The sequence below is a fragment of the Miniopterus natalensis genome, chromosome 22, assembly GCF_054644295.1.
Source record: "Miniopterus natalensis isolate mMinNat1 chromosome 22, mMinNat1.hap1, whole genome shotgun sequence".
In the NCBI taxonomy this organism is placed as follows: Eukaryota; Metazoa; Chordata; class Mammalia; order Chiroptera; family Miniopteridae; genus Miniopterus; species Miniopterus natalensis.
This window is the reverse complement of record NC_142102.1, coordinates 11,962,607-11,985,967: the sequence shown is the minus strand read 5'-3', so window position 1 is coordinate 11,985,967 and position 23,361 is coordinate 11,962,607. Positions and strand designations below refer to the sequence as shown.

Below are 23,361 nucleotides of genomic sequence, written 5' to 3'. Positions count from 1 at the left end.
GGTATCTGAGAGCGCGGCGGGCGCGAGGAGGCGCGCGGTCCAGCGGAGGCGCGGGCGGAGCCACGCGCCGTGGCCAAGCGGAGCCACGGTCCTCCCCGCGCGTCCTGGCCGCTCGCCCGGGGTCCCCTCTGCCTGTGTGTTTCTCCCGCCGCCACAGCAGGGGACGTCCCTCCGGCTGAACTTGTCAGCGGGTCTCAACATCCATCAAGAGCCCAGACAGACGGGCCAAGTTCACGAGCAACGCCGTTAACCCCTTGCAAGCCGAGCGCCTCCCACTGGAGGGAGCCGCGCGCTCTCGGGCTCCAGAGGCGCTGCCCCTGAGAAGCAGCAGCGGCTTCCCCTCCTTTCTTCTTTATGCCTCTGTTCCCCCAAACAACTTGGGGAAAGGGCTAGAGGAGGGATTTTCCCCCCACCCCATCCCCGATGCATTTTTCCGGCCATTTTTTTTGGGGGGTGGGGGGTCGTTTTATTTACACTTTTCATAACCTCTCCGGGTTTCTTTTCTTCTCAGTTAGTTGGACACCGGCGTCACTGACTGCTGGGTAGATGTCTCTCCCTGCGCCCCCGTTGCGACCAGGCTCGTTGTGTGTGGAAAAACTATTAGGAAGTTCAGAAAAATATAAGAGAGGAAAATATTCATTGGCCTTCGTTGCCACACCCAGAGGCCTGGCTTTAAAAGAGAACCAAAAAGGATATTCTCGTGAGGCGAGTCTAGATTGCCGGTTGGGTGGGTAGGGGGCAGGGGGAGTGAGCCTGGGGAGGGGGGCCAGGGGCACGCGCCCGGCCTGGCTGAACTGGAAGGGGGGAGAAAAACAAAAACCAGCCCTGGGAAGGATCAGGGACGGAGGCCTGCCCAGAGAGAGCCTGCTAGAGGAGCCCTGGGGAGACGCGGCGAGGTGGAGGGACAGAGAGACAGAGAGACAGAGGGGGGCATTTACAACCTGCACTGGGGAGCCAGAGCAGGACCAGGCTCTCCCTCCCCCCTCTCCAGCCATCGGCCCCCCTCTCGTCTCCAAAGCCCAGGAGAGGCCTCTCCCACCCGCCCTGGCAGCGCAGCTCTGGGGCCTGGCCCAGAGTGGAGGCGTCGGGTGGGTGGGGGTCCCTGCACAGGGCGAATGCTCCACCCTCCTGGGGAACCCCAGCCACCTCCCCGGGAAGCTTCTCTGCCTCTCCCAGCGGCCGGGCCTCCCGGGGCCACGCTCCCCCTCCTCCCACTTCCTATTGAATTCCCGGCGTCTGGTAGCTGGCGGCGACTGGGGCGACCTACCAACTTTTCCCCTGGGCATTTTCTCACCCCCTCCGCCCCCCCCCCCCCCCAGCGCTTTCTTTTCTTTCGGGCCCCGCGCTCCTTTTGAAAGGAGGCACCCAGGCCCGGGACGTGTTCTGCAGTTTAACTACTTCCAAATTCTTTGTTCGGGTCACCCCGGGACTCCATTGTCCACCATTGAGAGCTCGGGCGGGAGGGCGGGCGCGCCTCTGCCCCGCGGGCCCCAACCCATTAGGCCGCCGCTCCGGCCCGCGGCCCATTGAGGCGCCCGCCAAACCCGGGTGCCCCAGGCCCCTTCCCCTGCCCTCCGCGTCTGCTGCCTCTTTTGGATGCCCCGGTGGGGTGACAGGAGGCTGCAGGTCCCCGCGCCGGGTGTCCCCCTGTCTGGAGGGACTGGGCGCGGGTGCAGGCCCAGCACGATTCCTGCGGGCTCCGTCCCAGGCCGCTTGCCCTCCCTCACCCAGGGTCCTGGCTGTTTTCTGCTGGGCTCTTGGGCCTGCGAGGCAGCTTTGGAGGAGGCGGGAGCCAGGCCTCAGGGATGGGGGTGGAGGTGCAGCCACCCCCCCCCCCCAGCATCCCAGCAGCCTGCATTTCCCCCCTACTCTCTTTCCTCGGGGCCCAGGCCCCCAGCTTCCAGTTGGCTCCAGCCTCTCCTGAGTTAGGAGCGTGGAAGGAGGCCACCAGGTTGGGGGGGGGGGGGTGCACAGGGAGCTCTGTCCTGCGCGCAACGCGCCTCCAGTTGTCCCCAAAGGATGAGTCACTGGGGAAAGGACAAGAGGCGCCCGGGCCCAAGACGTGGCTTGCAGGCGCCTAGGGTGCCAGGGCTGCAGGTCCTCCCGCGGCCTCACCCTCTCCAGCCTCAGATCCCATGGAGACAGGGAGCGCGAGGGCCCCCAGGGGACTCAGCTCCCCAGTGCCCACCTGGGGATCGCCTCCAACGCTCGTGCGCCCCAGAGAGCCTCCCATGGCTCGGTAGGGAGGCGAAGGCTCGCTGAGCTTACCAAAGGCCTAGGAGAGGCTGAAGGTAAAGCTGGGACCCACGGGAGAACCAGGGAACCAGGACCGCGCGGGGACAGGGTGCGGAGACTTCGGCCTCAAGGAATCGCGGCGGCCGGACCCGCGCCCCCTGGCGTCGGCGCTGGAGCTCGCGCAACGCCGCCCGGCCACCCCCTTCCCCTGGGGCTCCAGACCTGAGGCTGGGAGGCCAAGGCCGCGCCGCCCCCGCCCCTAGACCCGGCCGGACTGCGCCAAGACCCTTGCGGGACTCGGGGGCCCCTTGCGTCCAGCCTGCGGGCCGGGGGTCCTCCCTGGGACCGTCCTGACCTCGCCAATGTACCCGGCCCGGGAGCGCGCGGCGCCCCGCGCTGTCCAACAGCGCCCTCTGGCGGGGGCTCCGGGGATGTGCAGGCGCACGGGGCTTAGGCTGCTGCGGGCGGGGCGCGAAAGACCCGCGACCCACGGGGCGTGGGTCTGATAGTTTGGGGTCTGCATAGAAGGGACGGAGATGCAGTAGCCCCACGAGGGCTGGGCGCCCCTTCCTTCTCCTGGCTCTTCTCTGTCTCGCCCTGCACCCTGCGCGCCCACTCGTGGGCGAGGCCCTCCCACCAAGTTAGGAGAAACGGGCACTCGCGGCGAGGGAGGCAGCCGGGCTCAAGGGCTGCGCCCCGCCTCCCTTTTGGGGCGCCTGCCATCCTGCCCTCCTTTGGGGGGGACCCGTGCAGACCGAGGTGGGTGGAGCAGGCGCAGGGCCTTTCCCCCCAGGGATCCTCCCGCGATTCTAACTCCAGGGGCAGGGCACCTGCCCGGCCTGAAGTCGCCCTGTGAGCGGGGCAGGCATCTCGACGGGCACTGCCTGGCACTGGGCTGTCCTCTCAATGGGTATCGAGCAGGCCAACGACAGCATGGCCAGGAAGTGACGTTCGGTCAGGCCAAGGGTCCTTCCCTTCTTTGTGCCATAGACGCCTTCTTAGAATAATGCCTTTAAATGCGGAAAACACACAGGGTCACGCAGGAAAGCAAAGGTACAATGAAATATTAGAAAGAATAGGTGACAGGCGTTTTTTTGTTTGTTTTTGGGGTGTGTTTTTTTTGTTAACTCACTAAATAAAAGACCTAGCGGTGACCTATTTAACATTGTTATTTTGAAGTACAATTAGTGTAAAGAACACATTGAAACAGCTGCAGCCCGGCCGGCGTGGCTCAGCGGTTGATCCGCGGCTTATAAACTAGGAGGTCACGCGGGTTCGATTCCCGGTCAGGGCAGATGCCCGGGGTTGCGGGCTCGGTCCCCAGCAGGGGGCGCGCAGGAGGCAGCCGATCCGTGACTCTCTCATCACCGATGTTATGAAAAGACCCACGATTGCTGCTGATACCACGGAGGCTGGTCGCCTAACCTCATAATTGAAGGAAATGCTGAATTTTAGGAGGAGACAAACAATGAGACAATGTTTTCCCCACTCGGGGACTCCCTGGTTTCACGCCGAGAGCCTCTCCTCTCCCTATTTTGTAAAAAAAAAAAAAAAAGCCAACAGTGCAAGGTTAAGGGGAAAGCGGGGGGGGGGGAAGCACGGATTATAAAAGAGCGAGTTTTCAGTTAATTGGATTTTTTTGGTCTTTTTTTTTTTTTTGCCAAAAGGAAAAATAAATAAACAAGGAAACATTTGTGTGTGTGCCTAACACCCCTAGGCCACCGGTAGGGCTTTTCCCTGCCTCTCGGGGCGGCCAGAGGGGCCGGGCGGGATGGGCGCAAGGCCCGCGGAGGGTGTGAGCCCCTGACCGCCTCCGCAGCCCCCTCCTGGACAGCGCCGAAGTCAGTGCCGGGGGCCCGAGCACGGCGTCCCGGCCCACGCACGGGCAGGACGGTGGGGTCCGACTTTCAGGGAGGCCTGAGTTTTGTCCCCAATCCGCTACGTGACCTGCCCGAGCCTCGCTTTCCTCACCCGCGCAGCTCGGGTTATCCGCGTGGGCCGCTCGGGTTATCCGCGTGGGCCTCCTCCTGCTGGGAAAACTCGACGGTTTCCCAGCCGCGGAGCGCGGACAGCCTGCTGCCCAGGCGCCTGGAGAGACAGGCGGCGGGAGGAGCAAAAAGCGTCCCCCGGGGCTGCCCAGGCCGGGGGCAGCAGGGCGCGCTCGGGGAGGTGCTTACCACCTGCGGGCAGACCCAGGCCCACCAAGGGGCAGCGTTTTTACCCCTCAGAGTTGCCCAGGAGGAGGAGGCGCCCCAGGGGGCTGACCAGGGAGGAGGGGTCCCCTCAAGTTGCGAGCTCCGGCCAGTCCCGCGTATTAGTCGCGTATTAAACCGGGGTTCCCGCGTAGGATGCGCTTCCCCTTCTCGCGCTGGGGGTCGCCCGGCTGGTACAGTTTCGGGGTGTCCCCCGCTAGCCCAGGACGCGTAGTCGGGGACCAACTTCCCCGGGGACACGCTGGGCGAGGTGTCGGGGGCCGTTGCTTCCGCGGTTTGGGGGGCGTCCCCCAGGGTCCCACGGGCACAGATCCCGAGCTATTCTGGGCCCTCGGTTCCCGGGATGAAATAAACCGAAAAAGTATGAGCGGAGCCCCTGCGACCGCGGCAGGACTCGAACCTGCAATCTTCTGATCCGAAGTCAGACGCCTTATCCATTAGGCCACGCGGCCGCCCGGCAGCGCAGGCCCGTGGCTGCGCTACAAAGTCTCCCCGCCGCGCCGGCCCCGGGCCAGCCCATGCGCCTCCCGAGCGGGGGAGGCCGGGCCCCGGGTCCCGGGTTCCGCACGCAGCGCCCGCCCGGAAGCCCCCGTCCCCCCCCGCGGGCGGGCCGGCCCACTGGCGGGGCTCCGATTGGCCGCGCGGCCCGGCCCCGCCCGCCCCCGGGGCAGCCGCGGGCCCCGCGCGGCGCAGACGGGAAGTGGCGGCCGCCAGCGAGGCGCGCTGCGCGGGGAGACCGCGCGCCAGCCCGGGGCTGCGGAGGCCGCGCGGGCCGAGAAGCGGCGGCGCGCGCCCGGGGCCGGGAGCCGCGGACCCGGAGGCACCGGGCGGACCGAGGTTTCGGGCGGGCGGGCGCCGGGGAGGCCGCGGAGGCCGGGGCGCGGGGCGGCGGCGCGGGCCCTCCCTCGGCTGCTGGCGGCGAGGCCCCGAGCGGGCGGAGGCGCGGCCGCGGCGCAGCGGGCGGCGGGGCCCCGGGGGAGGGCGGCCCGCGGGGCGGGTTCGAGTCCCAGCGCTGTCACCCCTGGGCGCTGGGCCCTCGGGCGGTCGCGATCACGATCACGGCGGCCACTGTTCGCCGAGGCCCGCGCCCCCCCTTGTCACCCGGACAGCCGCCCTGCAGCGCAGAACCCGTAGCCCCACTTTACAGAGTGGGAAAGCGGGGCGCACGGAGCTGGCCCAAGGTCACGCGCGCAGGTCCCGGAGCCAGGGCCCGGGGTTCAAACCCGCACCCTCCTCCTCCTGCAGGATCCGGGCTTTTCGGTGCCACGCGCACCCCCCACCCCCTCCACCTCGGCCCCAGGTTCACCGAGGAGCCCACGCGAGCTCCGGTTGACTCAGTGGGGCCTTGGCCGTCTCCCCGGGGGGGGGGGTGAGGCTTAACCGAGAAAATGAAGCGAGAGGCGCCGGGGGCGCAGCGCGCGCGGTAACACTGCCGTCCGTCTCCTCCAGGGCGCACGGCAGGCATGCGCGGGCCCATGTCGCCGAGGGACCGGCAGAGACCAGGCGCGTCGCTCTCCACGCCCCTCGGCCAGTAGAGGCAGCCAAGCTGGAGCCCAAGGCCAGGTGCCCTGAATCCCAGCGGGGGGCGCCCTGCACCCACCATGAGCCGCCTGCTCTGGAAGAAAGTGGCCGGGCCCGCCGCCGTCGCCGTCGGGCCAGGGCCGGGCCCGGCTCCGGCTCCGGCTCCGGCTCCGGGGCGCTGGGTGTCCAGCTCCGCCTCCGTCCCCAGCGAAGGGCAGCCGCAGGCGCCGCAGCCGCAGGCGCCGTCCACGGAGGAGGCCGGGCAGCTGCGGCACAACCCGCTGCACATCCAGATGCTGTCCCGGGGGCTGCACGAGCAGATCTTCGGGCCCGGCGGCGGGGAGAGCCCCGACCCGGCCGCGGTGCGCCGCAGCGTCGAGCACCTGCAGCGGCACGGGCTCTGGGGGCAGCCGGCCGCGGCCCTGCCCGACGTGCAGCTGCGCCTGCCGCGCCTCTACGGGGGCGACCTGGACGGGCACTTCCGCCGCCTGGCCCAGAAGCAGAGCCTGCCCTACCTGGCGGCGGCCGACGCGCTGCTGCGGGCCCCGCCGCCCCCCCCGGCCCGCCAGCTGGGCCTGGGCGCAGGGCTGGACGCGCTACGGCCCCGCGGGGGAGGCCGAACCCGTGGCCACCCCCGAGGAGCGGGCCCTGGTGTTCGACGTGGAGGTCTGCTTGGCAGGGGGAACTTGCCCCACGCTGGCGGTGGCCATGTCCCCCTCGGCCTGGTAAGTGCGCGCAGGGGGCAGGGGCCCAGCTTCATCGTTTGGTTCAGTGGACGCTGACCGAGCTCCCACTGGGTGCCGGGGTGGGTGCTCTTCGAGCGACTGCAGACTCGGTGGTGAGTCGGCTTGAGCCCAGCTTTCCTGAACAGGAGACACAGACAGTAAACAAGCACCCAGGCAGGTGTCCGTGGCGACCCGGGTTAGTGAAGAATCACAGGAGGGCTGTCCTGGAGACCGGCGGAGATCCCCTTGACTTGGTGTCTTTGCCCCTCTCCTGATAGCTTCCTGAGAGGACACTGGAGCAGTGTTTCTACTTGGGGACACTATTGGGTATTTTGGGCGGGAGAAATCTCCCTTTTGGGGGACTGTCCTAGACAGGATAATACATCAGCATCCTGCTCCTTTAAATGCCAGAACCCTCCCCCCAAACATTTCCAAATGCCCCCCTGGAGGCAGCATCCTCCTGAGCACCCCCAGCTAAGAAGCGCTGCCGTTTCCTTCCCTCAGCCTCCCAAGCAGGCCGGGAATGGAACCTGCAACCGAGGTACGTGCCCTTGGCCAGAGTCGCACCCGGGGCCCTTCAGTCTGCGGGCCAACGCTCTAACCACTGAGCCAAGCCGGCCAGGGCCAGTGACTTTTTATTGCAACTAAAGTTTCTGTCATCACCGTGGCCTCAAACGTTGACCTTCTTCAGCCTTTTTCTGTGTTTTCAGGGGCTTTCACCTCTAAATTGGGGCGGGAGGTTTCAGCTTCAGTCTCTGAGCACATTCCCACCTGCAGTGGGAGCTCAGTTTTACCAGCTTTAAAAAGAGGAATCTCTTTTTGCCCCTCCCCCCACCCCACCCCACTTCCACACACACACTTGTTGAAACTGTTGGCAGGTAACCCCTCCTCCTGTCCATCAGGGTTGCAGGGAGCTCCTTTGCAACTGGGGCGGCCACATACCTGGCGTGGTCACTCACTTTGATGCTGGTGGGCCATGACCCTTTGGCATAATCTGTGTGCACAACAGGCTTTTCCCAGCGGCCACCTCCCCACGCTCAGCCACATGGCTCTTGAGCCCACTCTGGCCTCTTCGGAGTCCATCAGGCCCTCAGCAGGCGGCACTCACCTCCTGCCCCCAACCCCTGCACATGTTTCCTGTTCTGGCACCTCCCCTGCTCTCAGGGAGGCTGCTCTGAGAGCCACAGACCCTCCAAGGTGTGTGACCTGCTCTTTGACCTTTAGAATCTCCAGCCATCAGATGACTCACCCTGCACACAAGTGCAGCATTGTCTTTTTTTTGCCACTTTCAATGAAAAAAAAACACACACCAATATCCACTTTGGATTGTATTCTAGTTGTTTCTCAAAGTGCATTGGCACTTTGAACACTAGCTGTTTGTGGTGACAGTCATGAGGGGTTGGGGATGTTTATGAAGCACCTCGGAGCCAAGCTCAGGCTCGGGGAACACTGGGCCCGAAGCCCAGGCTGAGCGCGGACCCCAGGGCTGTGGCGCTTACGCCACCTTTTCCTGCGGAAGTAAAGCTTTGTGACCACCCACAGCACAGGCCCCGCACCGCTCCACCTGACCTCTGGCTCCGTGAGGGTCAGGAGCACCCATTGGTGCCTCTGGTGTCCACAGCTGCTGTGTGGCCTGGCCCGTGGTGGCAGGGGTGCAGTGGGTGCTGGGAGCGGAAGTTCATGCCTCTCTCCCTCAGGTATTCCTGGTGCAGCCAGCGGCTGGTGGAAGAGCGTTACTCTTGGACCAGCCAGCTGTCGCCGGCTGACCTCATTCCCCTGGAGTTCCCTGCCAGTGCTGGCGGCCCCTCCCAGCGAGACGGGCAGGAGCAGTTAGTGGTAGGGCACAACGTTTCCTTTGACCGGGCCCACATCAGGGAGCAGTACCTGATCCAGGTAAGGGCCCTGGGGCCGGCTGCAGGTGCTGGTGCGGGTGGGCGGGAGCCCTGGCCAAAGTGACTGTGGGAGACAGTGACGACCAGCCTGTCGCAGATCCTGAGTTGTCACAGGACAAATGGCCCTTTGCTCTGTGTGGCACGGCAGAGCCCAGCATGGGTCTTTGCAGTCTCTGGGCCATGCAGCCTGGGCTGACGTCCTGCCTCGGCCGTGGATGAGCGGTGTGAGCATCTCGGCATCCCCGAGCCTGTTTCCGTATTTGTGCAAGGACGGAGATAACTGTCCGGAGGGTCTGACCAATGCACAGACACTGCAGCCATGTGTAGTTGTGGCAATTCTTAACTTTAGGAAAATGCTTTATCATCGTGTTCTCCCGACAGCCCCGGGAGAGGGCAGTGCAGGGAGAGCAGCCTTAGCCTGTAGCTGAGGGTGCCAAGGCTCAGCCTTGTTGACTTGCCCAGGGCTACTTGCTTGTGCGTGGCGGGGCTGGAGTCGAGCCTGACAGCTCAGAGGCCTTGTTTTGGCCCCTCTGTACCCAAGGTGCCCCTCAGGGCTGTGCTGGATGCTGGAAGGACGTGTGTGTGGCCTTTAGGCCAGGTGTGCACCTTCAAGGGGGGCTAGAATTGGGGAGGGCAGGCCCCTCAGGCCCAGGGACAGGCGTGGTGTCGGAGCTGTGTGATGGGGGGAGGCTGTATGAGGGCCCAGCGGGCTGGCCCTCAGCTGCAGCCTGTCTCAGGGCTCCCGCATGCGCTTCCTGGACACCATGAGCATGCACATGGCCATCTCGGGGCTGAGCAGCTTCCAGCGCAGCCTGTGGATGGCAGCCAAGCAGGGCAAGCACAAGGCCCGGCAAGGCACACAGCGAGGCCAGAAGCCCCCGAGCAAAGCCAGCGGCCCGGCGGTGAGTGTGCACCGTTGGGGGCGCGAAACCCCTTCACCAGCCTGCCTGTCTGGCCTGAGGCCAGGCTCACCTGCCATGTCCCTTGCTCTGGCCCCTCAGATCTCATCCTGGGACTGGCTGGACATCAGCAGTGTCAACAACCTGGCAGACGTGCACAGCCTGTATGTGGGGGGACCTCCCCTACAGAAGGAGCCTCGAGAGCTGTTTGTCAAGGGCAGCATGAAGGACGTCCGGGAGAACTTCCAGGTACGGAGCTGAAGAGGGCTCTGGAGGGATGGGGTGGCAGACCCCTAGCTGAGCCCGGGGCACCGCTGCCAGACCTGACCCCGAGACCGGCGGTGGTAGTGGGATGGCTGCCCACCCAGCGCCTTCCTGTCGCCTGTGCCAGGACCTGATGCAGTACTGTGCCCAGGACGTGTGGGCCACCTATGAGGTCTTCCAGCAGCAGCTGCCACTCTTCCTGGAGAGGTGAGGTGGGGCCCTGTGGGCACCATGGGGCCAGTGCACAGTGACAGTCACCTAAGGATGCCTTTCTCAGAACACATCCCAGTTGAGCCGCACATGACTGTCTCCATATTACGGATGGAGGAACTGAGGCTCAGAGAGGTGACCTGCTGTTCCCAGGCTCTGGTGGCAGAAGCAGTAAAGCCGGGGTTTAACCCCGTGTGTCTGGCTGTGGAGCTATGCTGTGCGGGTGGTGGGTGAGGCTTGCCACACCTCTCGGGGATCGGGCCGAAACCTGCTTCCTGTGGTCACTTATGGCAGCCCTGGTGTTTGCCCCCAAGGTGTCCCCACCCTGTGACTCTGGCCGGCATGCTGGAGATGGGTGTCTCCTACCTGCCCGTCAACCAGAACTGGGAGCGCTACCTGGCGGAGGCGCAGAGCACCTATGAGGAGCTCCAGCGGGAGATGAAAAAGTCGCTGATGGACCTGGCCAACGACGCCTGCCAGCTTCTTTCCGGGGAGAGGTAGCCGGGCCTGGGCAGGCAGGATCGGGGCAGGGGACAGCAGGTGGGGGCCTGGCTTTCGGCTTGGCCTCAGCCCTGTGCCAACTGGCTGCGCAGGTACAAAGAAGACCCCTGGCTCTGGGACCTGGAGTGGGATCTGCAAGAGTTTAAGCAGAAGAAAGCTAAGAAAGTGCCAAGGAGGGAGCCAGCCGCCAGCAGCGTGCCCACCGAGGGTGCAGGGGCCCCCGGACAGCCCCAGGATCAGGAAGGTGGGGAGCATGGCAGGAGGTGGGGCAGAGCCGGGCCCTGGGAAAGTGCTGCTGCAGCCCTCCGGAGATCAGAAGCTGGGCCGGTCTTCCTGAGAGCCCCTTCCCAGGCTCTGATGGTCCTCCCACCCTGTACAGACCCCGGCCCCCCCAGTGAGGAGGAAGAGTTTCACCAAGCGATCACGGCTCGCATCTGCTTGGAGCAGCTGAAGGGGACCACAGAGCTCCTGCCCAAGCGGCCCCAGCACCTTCCTGGACACCCTGGGTGAGCCCTATCCTCTCACCCCCATCTCGGGACACCCCTATTCTGGGCCCCAGCGCAGGGCTGGTGGCTGCCATCTGTTCCTTCTGACTTCCACGCCTGCCCTCAGCTGGTTCCCTCTGACCCCTGGCTCACTGAGCACCTGCTGTATGCCTGCCATGGCAGCCCTGGGGGTGCATACAGGAGCATAGCTCCTCCTCTCTAGGACCCCCTTCACCCCTGGAGGAGCCAGGCACGCAGACCGGCTCGCGCAGCTGGTGTCTGTGTCCAGGGTTACACAGAGGAGTGGTTGTGTTGAGGCAGTGCCTAGCTCTGCCTGGGGTAATCAGGGAAGGCTTCCTTAAGGAGGTGACCCTTGACTTGAGCCTCACAGAGTGGCAGAGTTGGGAAAACGGGCAGCCAGGGTGAACAGCACGTGAGAGATGGAGCTCTGGTCTCCCTAGTGTGTTGCTAGAGCCGTCGGGGGAGGGCAGACCCATTTGTTTCTCTGCCCAGTTGTCCTGCAGGGACTGGAGCTCGGGAAGGAGCCCACCGGGGGCCACGCCTGTGGGCCCTGGCTGCTGCCTAAACCGGGAGGGTCTTTCCTTTTGAGATCTTTGAATTTTTCTGCGGGACTCCACAGGGGTCTGGGCCACATCCCAGAGGGAGAAAGTGGCCACAGGCTGAGGTCACGGGCCTTGGAGGGTAGGTGGAGCATGTCGTGGGGAGAGAGCCTTCCTTGCGGTCACCACTGTGACACTGTTCTCTGGTGGGGCACAGGTGGTACCGGAAACTCTGTCCTCGACTCGATGACCCTGCGTGGGCCCCGGGCCCCAGCCTCCTCAGCCTGCAGATGCGGGTCACACCCAAACTCATGGCGCTGACCTGGGACGGCTTCCCCCTGCACTTCTCAGAGCGGCATGGCTGGGGATACCTGGTGCCCGGGCGGCGGGACAACCTGGCCAGTGTGCCAGCATCGGCTGGGGTGACCTGCCCCTACAGGTGAGGCTCAGGCTCTGGGAGGACCGGCCGAGCACATAAGGACCCCTTCTAAACACCGGGGAGCACTGTCCGCTTCTGCCTCAGAGCTGATTCTCAGGCCTGGACAAGGGGAGCTGTGGAGGGTGCCCTGCACCTGCCTGGCCCGGAGCAGGCACATAACCCGAGGCTGCTGCCCTGTTCTCTGCCCAGAGCCATCGAGACCCTGTATAGGACACACTGCGTCAAGCAGGGGAAGCAGCAGCTGGAGCCGCAGGAGGCGCGCCTGGCCGAGGAGTTCCTGCTCACCGAGAGCAGCACCGAGTGGCAGATGGTGAGGGCGAAGCGAGCGCGGCCTGAGCTCTGGGGAGGGTCCTGTTCCCTCCCGAGGAAGGGGGGGGTGGGGCACGGGGAGTGCCCAGCTCTCACCCCAGGCCGGCCTGGGCTGTCTGCGTGTCGCAGGGAGGGGCTGGTGGATTCCTGCCGACCCAGCCTCCTGCTTTACTCCCTTGGTACCTGGGCCCATCCAGGTGGAAGAGCTGGGCTGCCTGGAGGTGCAGGACGAGGCCAAGGCAGAGAACTGGGAAGCAGCGGCTCCGGGTGGACCCGCAGCTCTGGTGAGCAGGGCACGTGCTCAGGCTCTCTGGGTGGGTCCTGGGGTCTGGCCCTCCCTCTGCCCAAGTAGGGCTCCCACCAGAGTCCCAGCGGTCCCGGGGGGTTGGGAGATGCTGCCCTGCCTTGGAAAGGCCTAGGAGGAAGCCTGAGACCTGGTGGCTGTCCTGTCACCGCCCAGCTCACCTGCTCAGCGTTTCAGGCCCCTTTCCCACCCCTACCTACCCTACCCCATGGCCCTTGCTGAATGCAGGTGCCGGAGCAGGGCCTGACCTAGGTGTGTGGCCCACAGACTGGTGCTCATGGCCCAAAAGCTAGCCAGCCCGCCTATCACCACGGCAACGGACCCTACCATGACGTGGACATCCCCGGCTGCTGGTTCTTCAAGCTGCCTCACAAGGTGTGTCCTGGGTCACGCACGTCCATGTCCTCACCGTGCTCAGGGCTCCTGGCAGGTGGGCGGAGTAACAAACCAGGAGGCTGCCCCTTTGCAGGAGTGGCCGGGGCAGTGGGCAGAGCTTGATCGCAGGCAAAGAGCCCATCTCTGTGAGCCAGTTTTCCCTGTGGAAATCGGGTGGGAAAGGGCATGTCAGGTGGCTGGCACTGAATCTGCCGCATGGTGGGTCCTGTGACTGGCGGCTGTTACTGTGAGGGGGCAGGTGCGTCGTATCCATCCTGGTGCCTGCCTGTGTGGCCGTCAGGGTGGGATCTGCCCTGACAGCCCTGCTCCAGGTTCCGAGCTGCGCCGGGCAGAGCCCAAGTGCACAGACACCGGCTCCCAGCCAGGGGTCTGCCACCTGCCTCCAGCCCCTGCTTCTGCTGACCCCCCAGGACGGTAACAGCTGCAATGTGGGCAGCCCCTTTGCCAAGGACTTCCTGCCCAAGATGGAAGACGGCACGCTGCAGGCGGGCCCCGGAGGTGCCAGCGGGCCCCGTGCCTTGGAAATCAACAAAATGATCTCTTTCTGGAGGAATGCCCATAAGCGGATCAGGTGGGCCACCGTGGGAGGGCAGGGATGTGCCTGCCTACCCCAGCCAGGTTTCTGCGGCGCTGGGACTCCCTTCCCTGCCTCCCCCGGGGCCCCGGGCTCAGCCTGTGCTGCAGGGAACAGCCCAGCTGGGTCTGGAGTCCTTGCCACTTGCAGTCCTGGGGCTGCCCACCCACAGGCAAGTCTGTCCCTCTCCAGCCTCAGCTGCCCTGTTTACGTGCAGAGGGGTTACTGTGGAAGAGGCTGGAGGCTGGGCAAGGAGGGGGCAGGCACAGCAGCCCCCGAAGCTGGGCAGTGAGGGCCCTGCTGGGAAGGGGTTGGGTTCTGACCCCGTGATGTGCTGAGCCTCAGCCTGTCTGTCCCCACAGCTCCCAGATGGTGGTGTGGCTGCCCAGGTCAGCTCTGCCCCGTGCTGTGACCAGGTATGGCCCGCCAAGTGGTTGTGGGGACAGTTAGGGTGTCCTAGAACCAAAGCAGGCTGCTGAGGCTGGTCATCTCCCCCTCCGCCCAGGCACCCGGATTACGATGAAGAAGGCTGCTATGGGGCCATCCTGCCGCAGGTGGTGACCGCCGGCACCATCACCCGCCGGGCCGTGGAGCCCACGTGGCTCACTGCCAGCAACGCCCGGGTACGTGTCCTGTGTCCCCTGCACCTCCAGTCCCTGCCCCTCCTCTCCCGTGTCTCCAAACTGGGGCTGCAGGGCCGTCAGTGAGGAGCAGGAGAAGGAACCCAAGACCTGGATGAGGTGGGACTGGGTCACATCTGGCTCCACAGCTCATCCATGTTCAGTAAACATGTCTGGGCACCTGCTGCCGGCCAGATGTCGACGAGGGGCAGCCACAGACGTGGTTAAAGGGGTACCGGGCCAGGCGCAGGGTAGGGATTCCCTTACCTGTCAGCCGTTGCTGCTAGCCCGCCGTCCGGCTTGGAGTGGGGTAGGAGCCTCAGGGTGTCTCTCCTGCAGCCCGACCGAGTAGGCAGCGAGTTGAAGGCCATGGTGCAGGCCCCACCCGGCTACGTGCTGGTGGGTGCGGACGTGGACTCGCAGGAGCTGTGGATCGCGGCGGTGCTGGGAGATGCCCACTTTGCCGGCATGCACGGTGAGCAGGGGCCCCGGCTGGCACGGTGGCGGCCGCCTGAGCCCCGGGGGCCGGGTTGCGAGGCTCCTGAGCCTCCTCTCACTCCTCCCGGCCCGCAGGCTGCACGGCCTTCGGGTGGATGACGCTGCAGGGCCGGAAGAGCAGGGGCACCGACCTGCACAGTAAGACTGCTTCCACGGTGGGCATCAGCCGCGAGCACGCCAAGGTCTTCAACTACGGCCGCATCTACGGGGCAGGGCAGCCCTTCGCCGAGCGCCTGCTTATGCAGTTCAACCACCGGCTCACGGGCCAGGAGGCAGCCGAGAAGGCCCAGCAGATGTACGCCATCACTAAGGGCCTGCGCAGGTGAGGGTTCCCCTCCGTCATCCCCCAGGGCCTCAGGCGCTTTACTAGCCTTTTCTGCCCGGTGTCGTCCACCTTTCCCGTGACCTGCGCCCTTACCTGGCCCGTCTCCCTTCAGACCTGTGATCGAGCTCCAGGATGGTTCATCCTTGGGCGTGACGTTTGCTTAATAGTTGGCCCTGAGCAGGTTCCCTTGTAGGGTTAAACCTGTTGGTCACTTGGCAGTTCGGTGTCTAAGGCACCGGGACAGAGAACTGTTGCTTCTGTATTAGCCTGTCCTCTGCGGGGCCACCACGGCATAACCAGAGCTTGGATTCCTGTCTGGGTTCCACCTGTTTCTGGCTGTGTGGCCCCAGCAACTGAGCCTCTCTGTGCCTGTCTCCTCCACTGAGGTCGAGCCTGCAGGGAGGGGCAGGAGCCCGGGTGGTGGTGGGAATGGGGCTGGGTGGTGGCGGAGCTTGGCAGAGGCGGAACTCCCATGGGAGCGATGGGGGTGACACTGCCCCCAGGTATCGGCTGTCAGATGAGGGCGAGTGGCTGGTGAGGCAGCTGCACATCCCCGTGGAGAGGACCGAGGACGGCTGCGTTTCCCTGCAGGACCTGCGCAAGATCCAGAGGGAAGCGTCTAGAAAGTGAGGCCCTCCTGTGCTCTAAGGGTGGACAGAGGGTCTGGGCTGGGGACTGGGAGGCTGTTTTCAGCTGAGATCCTGGACGACACTGCTTGTCCCGTCTGTTCCTGGCCCCCCAGGTCCCGCAGGAAGAAGTGGGATGTGGTCGCCGGACGCGCATGGACGGGGGGCACAGAGTCGGAAATGTTCAACAAGCTGGAGAGCATTGCCACGGCCGACGAGCCCCGGACCCCGGTGCTGGGCTGCCGCGTCAGCCGAGCCCTGGAGCCAGCGGTGGCTCGGGGGGAGGTACTCTGCCCAGAGCACGGGGAAGTCACAGGGAGGGAGGGCTCCTGGGCCACCTCCCACCCCCGGGGACCGGTGTGCCGCTGGGCCCTCACTGCCCGCCTCCCTGCAGTTCATGACCAGCCGTGTGAACTGGGTGGTGCAGAGCTCAGCTGTGGACTACCTGCACCTCATGCTCGTGGCCATGAAGTGGCTGTTTGAGGAGTTCGCCATCGACGGGCGGTTCTGCATCAGCATCCACGACGAGGTCCGCTACCTGGTGCGGGAGGAGGACCGCTACCGGGCTGCCCTGGCCCTGCAGATCACCAACCTGCTCACCAGGTAGGCGGGCCTGGCCGCAGGCTCACGCGCAGGCTTTGCACCAGGCTGAGTGTGATCTGAGGTTTCATCTCCCCAGAAGTGAACGTTTTAGTTTTATCTAATTTTTAAAAAGTTGTGGAAGTCTTAAGGCTGGCCTTCAACTTTTGAAAGGTCCCTTGGTTTGAAAGTGTCGTATCCTGAGACTAGATCACTGAGGCGCTGAGCTGTAGGTCGGGGAGCTGTTCCAAAGAGGAGCTCTCAGGTGTGCTCCCTGGAAACACCTTCCTGCCTAACAGGCTTTTATCAACCACAGAAAGTTGAGATTTTAAAAGTCTGCAAATTATTTTAGTGCCAGACGTTTGTTACTCTGTTACTACTAACAGAGTAATAAGTCCTTAATGCAGAAAGTCAAATGTGATGTCAGAATAACTTATCGTTTACGTACTGGGTTGTATTTTCTCACGGTAAAGCCTGACTTGTATGGTTAAGTGACACCACAGTTCCACGCTGACCTGCCACTCAGAACCAGTTTGGGAACCACGACCTTTCCTGATTAATGGGTAAATAAGGAGCTTTTACAATGCTCAGCGCTGTCTCCGTTGCCCTCTTCATTGTATCCTGGGGGGCTGTGCTTAACGAGCTAACAGTCTTCGCATATTCAAGTAATAGAGAAAATTTGTACTTCAGGAACGTGTGCCAGGGTGGGGCACAGGTTTGAGTCCGTCACTGCATTTTAGGACCTCACTGTGTCGGATGGAGGCAGCGGTGGCCCTGCGGTGCTCCTGGCTGAGTGCCCTGCTCTCGGGGTGCAGGTCATTTCTCCTGGGGTGATGGGCCTTTGCTCGCGGCAGGGGCATCACTGAGAGGAGGCCGGTCTCTTCCAGGTGCATGTTTGCCTACAAGCTGGGCCTCAATGACCTGCCCCAGTCAGTCGCCTTTTTCAGCGCCGTCGACATTGACCGCTGCCTCAGGAAGGAAGTGACCATGGATTGTAAAACCCCCTCCAACCCGACTGGGATGGAAAGGAGATACGGGATTCCCCAGGGTGAGCACACTCATTCACGTTCCTCATGGTGGGCAGGATGTGGGGTCCACTAGGAAGTGGTCTGCACACCAGAGGAGTCCACTCTGAGCAGTAGGGTGCACCCTGGGTCCAAGGGGAACGTGACGTTCAGCGCACAAAGGGATGCGCGTCTAGCGTGTTCACAGAAACAAAGGAGTATCTGCAGCTCCGGTTTCTTCCATGTGGACCTTTCCCTCTCCAACCACACGAGAAACGTTTAAAGATTTATTGTGCAAAGTTAAAGTGCATTCATTCTTAGGTGAAAAAATTTGTGCCTTGAATGCCAAACAATCAGAAAGCTTCGTTTCCATATAAAGTGGCTCTAAGACAAACATTTTATACAAAGAGAGCATGGACCCTCCAAATGTAACAGCGCAGTCATCCCGCCCTCCGGTCCTTCTGCTAGTCCTGAGTGCCGTCCTTGAGAAGGCATCGTAACCAATCCGCACCGTCTTTCAGGTGAAGCGCTGGACATTTACCAGATCATCGAACTCACCAAAGGCTCCTTGGAAAGACGCAGCCAGCCCGGGCCGTAGCACTGCCAGAGGCTCTGCATTCGCTCCCGTGGAGCTTCATCGGGTGGCCCAGGCGCCCGCACTCAGGCTCTCAGCTGTGCTGTCCTCAGGAGCAGGACCTGCCGGGAGCGACGGCCTGTGACTAAAGGTGCAGCTGGTTTCAGCGGGTTCAGAACTAGGACGCGGCGTCTGTGCAGGCTGCACAGGGGCAGTGTGGCTTGTCGGGTAAGAAGAAAGCAGAAGCCCCAAGTTCGTGTTAACTCAGGCATTTCGTCTCCCTCTTCCTTTTCTTCTTGGCTGGTCCTTTGCTCTGGGCCCCGTGCTCCGAGTCAGTGTCCTAGGAGGAGACGCGTCAGTAAGACAAACCTGCTCAGAGGCACGGGAATAAAGAAACCCTCTATCTTCTCGCCGCAGCCTTGTGGTCGTGCTTTCCCCTCCCCACGCACGGGGTGAGAGGGGAGGCCTCCGGGTGGAGCAGGGCAGTGTGTGCCTCTCCTTGCCCTGGGGAGGTGCGTGGGACACGACAGGAGGCTCACTACACAACGCTCCTCCCCGGTGCCGAGGAGGCGAGGGGAGCGGGTGGGGCCAGGGCACTGTGGCCCGGAGTGTGACAGCCTGAAGGATGTGGGTGCAGGGCCCTGAGCCAGGATGCGGAGCTACTCGCTGTCCACTGCTTCACCCCGTCAGGCCTTGCTTTGTCACCACCCTTTCTGGAAACGGGCACCCAAAATGTCTATAAGTTTGGGCACCCAGCTGTGGCTCAAAACACATAACCCTTCTCTTGGGAGTTTTTAGTTTCGTCTTGGCCTGACCTTTTAGCCCATTCGCTGCCTGCGGCTGCTCCCAGCAGCCCCTGGTCAGGAAGGGGGGCCAGGCGGGGCTCCCGCCAGAAGCAGACACTGACCTCATCCGTGTCCCCGTCTTCGTCCCGGAGAAGCACGTCCAGGACGTTCCCCTTGATCTTGAAGTCCCGGGAGGTGCTGAGCTTCATGTGCTGCATCAGGTTCACCTGGACAGGACAGGACAGGGCGTCAGCACCACACATGCTCCTAAGGCTGTGCAGGTCCCGCCTGCACAGCCTCACAACCCTCAGCAGCCCCCAAAGCAAGCGCACACCCTGGCCCTGCCTCCCACCGGTTTCCTGCGTGATGTCGGGGTTCAGGCCATCAGGTCAGATCAGAAGCAGAAAAGTAGGTAGGTAGCTGCTTCCTGCCGCAGCCTGGCTGCCTCTGTTGCCAGCCCCCCCCCCCGTAAATGAAACAGAAGCGCGCTTACCTTGGACCTCTTGGAAAGAAAGATGAGGAATTTCTCATACTGTTCAATGGCGAAGATGAGATTCGGGATTGGCTTGGTTTCCCGAAGAACTCTGGCCTGCAGGGCAAAGAAGGGGAGCCTTAAACCCAGGGCTTTCTGAGGTTGTCCCCTAAGGCTGTCAGAACTGCTCACAGCTTTGGGAGAAGGCGGGGCCACCCTCCAAACACACACATTTTCCTTAGGTCCCAGTCACCTAAGATTCCTGGCAGCTCAATCTCGTCATTTCACTGTGAGTCTGAGGGAGCCGCCTCCCTGGGCCCAGAGCAGCCCCGTCCACAGCCAGGGATGGGGGAGCACCTTCGGCCCCCACTCACCTTTCCTCAGTCCCTCCCCACGCGCACCCTAAGCTATTTCTATTTTTAAAGAGCGAGCTTCACGATTTTCTGGTCCTTCCTGAATACAGCGTATGTTTTTTGGTTCAGGGGAAAGAGATGTTCCATCTGAACATCACATCCGTTCACCGAGCAGCAGCCACACACACTTTCCCAGCTTCACTGAGAATAACTCATGCCCCGTACAACTCACCCCTATATTCAGTGTCACTCGTGCAACCATCACCACTTAGGAACGCTGGAACATCTTCGTGGCCGCAAAGCCTGCACCCGTCTTAGCAGGCACCCCCAAGCTCTAGTAGCCACCAACCCACTTCCTGTCGCTCGGGGTTTGCCTGGTCTCCATTCCCACGGCGCTTCTCCCACCAGCAGCCACTGGGGAGCGCAGCCGCATCTTACCATGGCCACGGCAACGGCGGCTCCGTTCCTTTTCTTCCCTCCTGGGCACTGGGGGCTCCTGCTCCTCTTGTTCTAGAGAAATAGGAACCGGTCTTACTCCTGAGTGGCAGTTTTCTGGGCAGGTGGTTACAGCGGGCACGGGGACTCCCGAGGGGACCGAGTCTGGGCAAGGAGACTATCCCGCAGCGGGTGTGGAAAGTGGGAAGCGTCTGTGACCCTCACACTGTCTACTGGGAGGTTTGCGACCCCGCTCTTGGGCCAGCACATGGAGGTGAGGGCAGGGCCAACTGTCACTGTACCAGCCAGCCAAGGGCCGGTGAGGCACAAAGGACAGTTCAAGTGGGGATGTGGAGGTGGCAGCAGGAGCGGTATTTCAGCAGGTAGTGGGCTGAAAGGATTCCCCAAAGGAGGGGACGCTGGGGAGGCTGTTCCGGGCCTGCAGGCTTCCCACCCAGGGGCAATCGCCCGATGTGCCTTGGAAACCATGTGGTCACAGGCCAGAGAAGGGGTTAAGACAATGAGTCACCCACCTGTACATAAGAAATGAAGGAATAGCACACGGGGGTCAGATGAGAGCCCGACAGCTTCACCTGCAGCCAGTGAGAAGGAAACCGAGGTGACCATGAGAGTAAGGGAGCCTCCCCGCGCCCAAGAAAGGCATCCTCAACTCACCAGCTTTTCCATGATTTTGGGAATTCCTCTGGAGCTCCGACACACCTGGATGTACTAACAGAAGATTCTGTGGTTTAGAGCTCATTCTATACAAATGTCCCCTGGAACTAAAGGAATGGAATGCATGGCACAGGGCTCTGACTGGTGGACGGGAGGAGCTACTACACACACCGGCCCCTGGACACAGGCCTCCGTCCCCTCCTCAGCAACTAAGCTCCACTGACAACAGGCACCTATTCAGCTCATTGCTCTAAAAACCCTTCAGGACGATAATCCCTCCGTCTAGAAAACCAGGTCTGCTTTTTCTTTTGGAAACGCCCCTGAAGAGAAGGGGCTCAGTGCTCCCACTGCAGAAGCTCGGTGGCCACACCGTGTAGCCGGAGCCAGGCATCCTCAGCAGCTGCACTGCTGTTTGGGGGCGCTGTGCAGTCTACAGTCTTTCTGGGGTGGTCTACGCCTCAGTACTTAGTACGAATTGCTGCCCTCTGAATGTCTGCTCAGCACCAAAATGTCCAAGTACAAGAAAAGAGTTTGTTGTTATCAGATACTAAGAAGCATGAACTTAAACTCGGGGCAGAGTATGCCTTGTATTTTTAAAAAAATAAACTTCCTCCCCACCCTAGCACCTGACCTGTGAGGCACTGAACACCTACATTAAAGGAAGGGAGATGAAGGAACCCCTTTCAGTGCCCAGACCGGTCAAAAGATGTCCTTTCTGTGTGCAACAGGGAACGAGACTGAATCCTACAGCTAGAGTCTAGATTCCGTCTCAGAAGACGTTGGAAGCGGCATCCACTCTCAATCAGGGCCACATACTCGTGCCAGGGAAAGAGGGCTCTAAGGGCAGGCGACAAAGCATCGGTCGGCTGTTACTTCCAGGCCCGAGGAGACGCCTGCCACCTACTGGCCAAACCAGGCCTCGGCCCAGTCCCCTGACTGGCTGGGAGCAGGGGTGGGATCCTGGCCATCGCCCAGACGCTCAGATACTCACGTATTTGACAAGCGCGGTGAGGATGACGTACATCTTGCAGAGGTCCCGGAGCAAGGTGTCCACACAGCCGCCCGAGGGCAGGGCGGTCTGCACCAGCTCGTGGAAGCAGGTGAGCAGAGTCCCCAGCTGCATGACAATGGCCTTCTCCATGGGGCGGGGCGGCAGGGCTGCCTGAGAAGACGCCTCTTCTGAGGGGAGAGGAAAGTGGCACGTTCAACCCACTGGCCTTACTTCCCAGTTTAAGTGAAGGAGACTTAGAAACCGACACCGTTAGCCAGCAAGTCTGCAGGGACACTGGGCATGCGACTCGCCACGCAGCGGTGACGGGACAACCGCGGTCAGACACGGAGACCTGGTTCAAACAGATGAGCTCCTGCGCCGGCCCAGTCTGGATGCTGGATGACCTGGCTCTCCCCACAATTCCCGGAACCCCACCTTGACCTCCTCTTACCCGATGTGGCTTCTTGGCTCACTTGTCCCTTGAGCTTGGTGATTAGCCAGTCCACTTCCTCCAGGACCTTCTCAGCCTGGCTCAGAACCAGCAGCTGGGAAAGGAAAGGAGCCTGCGGTGGCCGTGGCTCACTGCACTCGGCAGCCGGTGGGACAGACCAGCCATGGCCACAGTGGTGGGTCAAAGGCCGCAGGACGTCAGCCACTGTGATTTGCCTCCCCTTGGAATAAAACGTCAAGAACGACCGGCTGTTTCCCATGGCCCCGGATTAAGACTTACACAGACAGTAGGGGCCGCAGTCTTCAAATTCACCATCGCAAAGTGGTTTGTCTTCTCCACTTCAACATCCTGGGGCGCGAGAGGGAGGTAAGCGGCGATGGCAGCAGGCGGCGCCAACCTCCGCCCGCTCGGGGACCTTGCTGAAGGTCTGCCACAGTACCTCGTCTATGTCTCCAAGGAGCCCGTGAATATCCTGCGACAGGTCACGCAGCAGGGCCACCGGGCTCTTGCACAAAACGTGGAGGCTGAAGAGCAAGTTCATCAGGCCCCTGCAGAACGAAGCATCCTCTGGGGCGGGAAGGAAAGAAAACTAGAAGCTCAGTGATAACCAGTCAGTGCCTCTGGGGAGGGGATGCCCGGCCAGAACACGCAGCCACCCATGTCCCCGGCACCACCCCGGTGCTGCCCACGCCGACCAAGCAGCTTGCCCACAAACGTGCCCGAAGGAGGGAGACGTGTCTACCAGTCAGCCTGACCACTGCGTGACCTGGAAACCTCTGCCCTGATCGCCCCACCGAGGAAACTGCCACTCTGACCTCTAATCTCATGTCTAGTTTTATCTGATTTTGACCCTGATCTACATGGACTCAAACAGCAAGTACTCTTCCGTGGGGCTTGTTTTGCTAGACGCTGCGTGTGTGAGATTCCCCCAAGCTGTGCGCCAGCGGAGCCTGGTCACTCTCCCCGCCTGAGCTACTCCACTTGGACACATCACTACTCCACGCATCCTGCTGCTCACGGGTATTTGGGTTGTTCTGCTTATTAAAATAGTGCTGTGAGAATTTTTCCACCTGTTTGTTGGGAGTGGACTTGCTGGGTCACAGCACATGTTTCATTCTGGTGGTCAGACAGTCCAAACAGCGCTCCAGGGTGGACATGCCAGCTCGCCCCCCGCCCGGTGGTGAGAGGTCCCTCTGCTCTACTCCTCCTGACACTTGCTACCGCGTCTCTTTCTCATTTTGGCTCTTCTGCTGAATGAGTGAATGCTGTCCCGTGACGGTGATTTTAAATAAAGCCTGAAAGGGAACATGGGAGGACACTCACCCCTACTGTGTTCCTTGCAGATCTTGGATGTCCAGGTCAGCATCTGCACAAACTGCAGACATTTGGACATTACAGACACGTGACGAGACGCAGCTACAGGAGCCCTAGGCCTTCCCACACCTA

The 23,361-nt window shown here is 62.4% G+C and overlaps 2 protein-coding genes and 1 non-coding gene across 3 annotated transcripts in view; 1 reads left to right on the top strand and 2 right to left on the bottom strand.

The window, feature by feature from the left end:
• Nucleotides 1-4,827: 4,827 nt before the first annotated feature.
• Nucleotides 4,828-4,900, bottom strand: TRNAR-UCG (transfer RNA arginine (anticodon UCG)). Its single transcript has one exon. It is a non-coding gene; the product is annotated as a tRNA-Arg (tRNA).
• A 1,070-nt stretch (nt 4,901-5,970) lies between these two features.
• On the top strand, nt 5,971-18,169 carry POLG (DNA polymerase gamma, catalytic subunit). The gene is given in 23 exon segments (XM_087829074.1): nt 5,971-6,514; nt 6,516-6,694; nt 8,392-8,587; nt 9,324-9,488; nt 9,588-9,734; nt 9,877-9,956; nt 10,274-10,456; nt 10,553-10,704; nt 10,840-10,966; nt 11,723-11,944; nt 12,134-12,254; nt 12,451-12,537; nt 12,825-12,932; nt 13,364-13,524; nt 13,890-13,943; nt 14,033-14,150; nt 14,487-14,622; nt 14,721-14,967; nt 15,474-15,596; nt 15,713-15,881; nt 15,991-16,199; nt 17,063-17,223; nt 17,701-18,169. Coding segments are annotated over 23 exon segments (3,687 nt in total). The 5' UTR covers nt 5,971-6,049; the 3' UTR covers nt 17,778-18,169.
• FANCI (FA complementation group I) overlaps nt 17,454-23,361 on the bottom strand; it is a 25,055-nt gene continuing 19,147 nt past the window's right edge. Inside the window, exons 27-37 of the mRNA XM_016197723.2 lie at nt 23,239-23,290; nt 22,355-22,482; nt 22,195-22,263; nt 21,916-22,009; nt 21,465-21,652; nt 20,474-20,527; nt 20,332-20,391; nt 19,802-19,873; nt 19,032-19,127; nt 18,661-18,765; nt 17,454-18,093 (exon numbers count right to left, since the gene is read on the bottom strand). Coding sequence (XP_016053209.2) covers nt 18,013-18,093; nt 18,661-18,765; nt 19,032-19,127; nt 19,802-19,873; nt 20,332-20,391; nt 20,474-20,527; nt 21,465-21,652; nt 21,916-22,009; nt 22,195-22,263; nt 22,355-22,482; nt 23,239-23,290 — 999 coding nt within the window. The 3' untranslated portion in view covers nt 17,454-18,012. The remainder of the gene's footprint in view (nt 18,094-18,660; nt 18,766-19,031; nt 19,128-19,801; nt 19,874-20,331; nt 20,392-20,473; nt 20,528-21,464; nt 21,653-21,915; nt 22,010-22,194; nt 22,264-22,354; nt 22,483-23,238; nt 23,291-23,361) is intronic.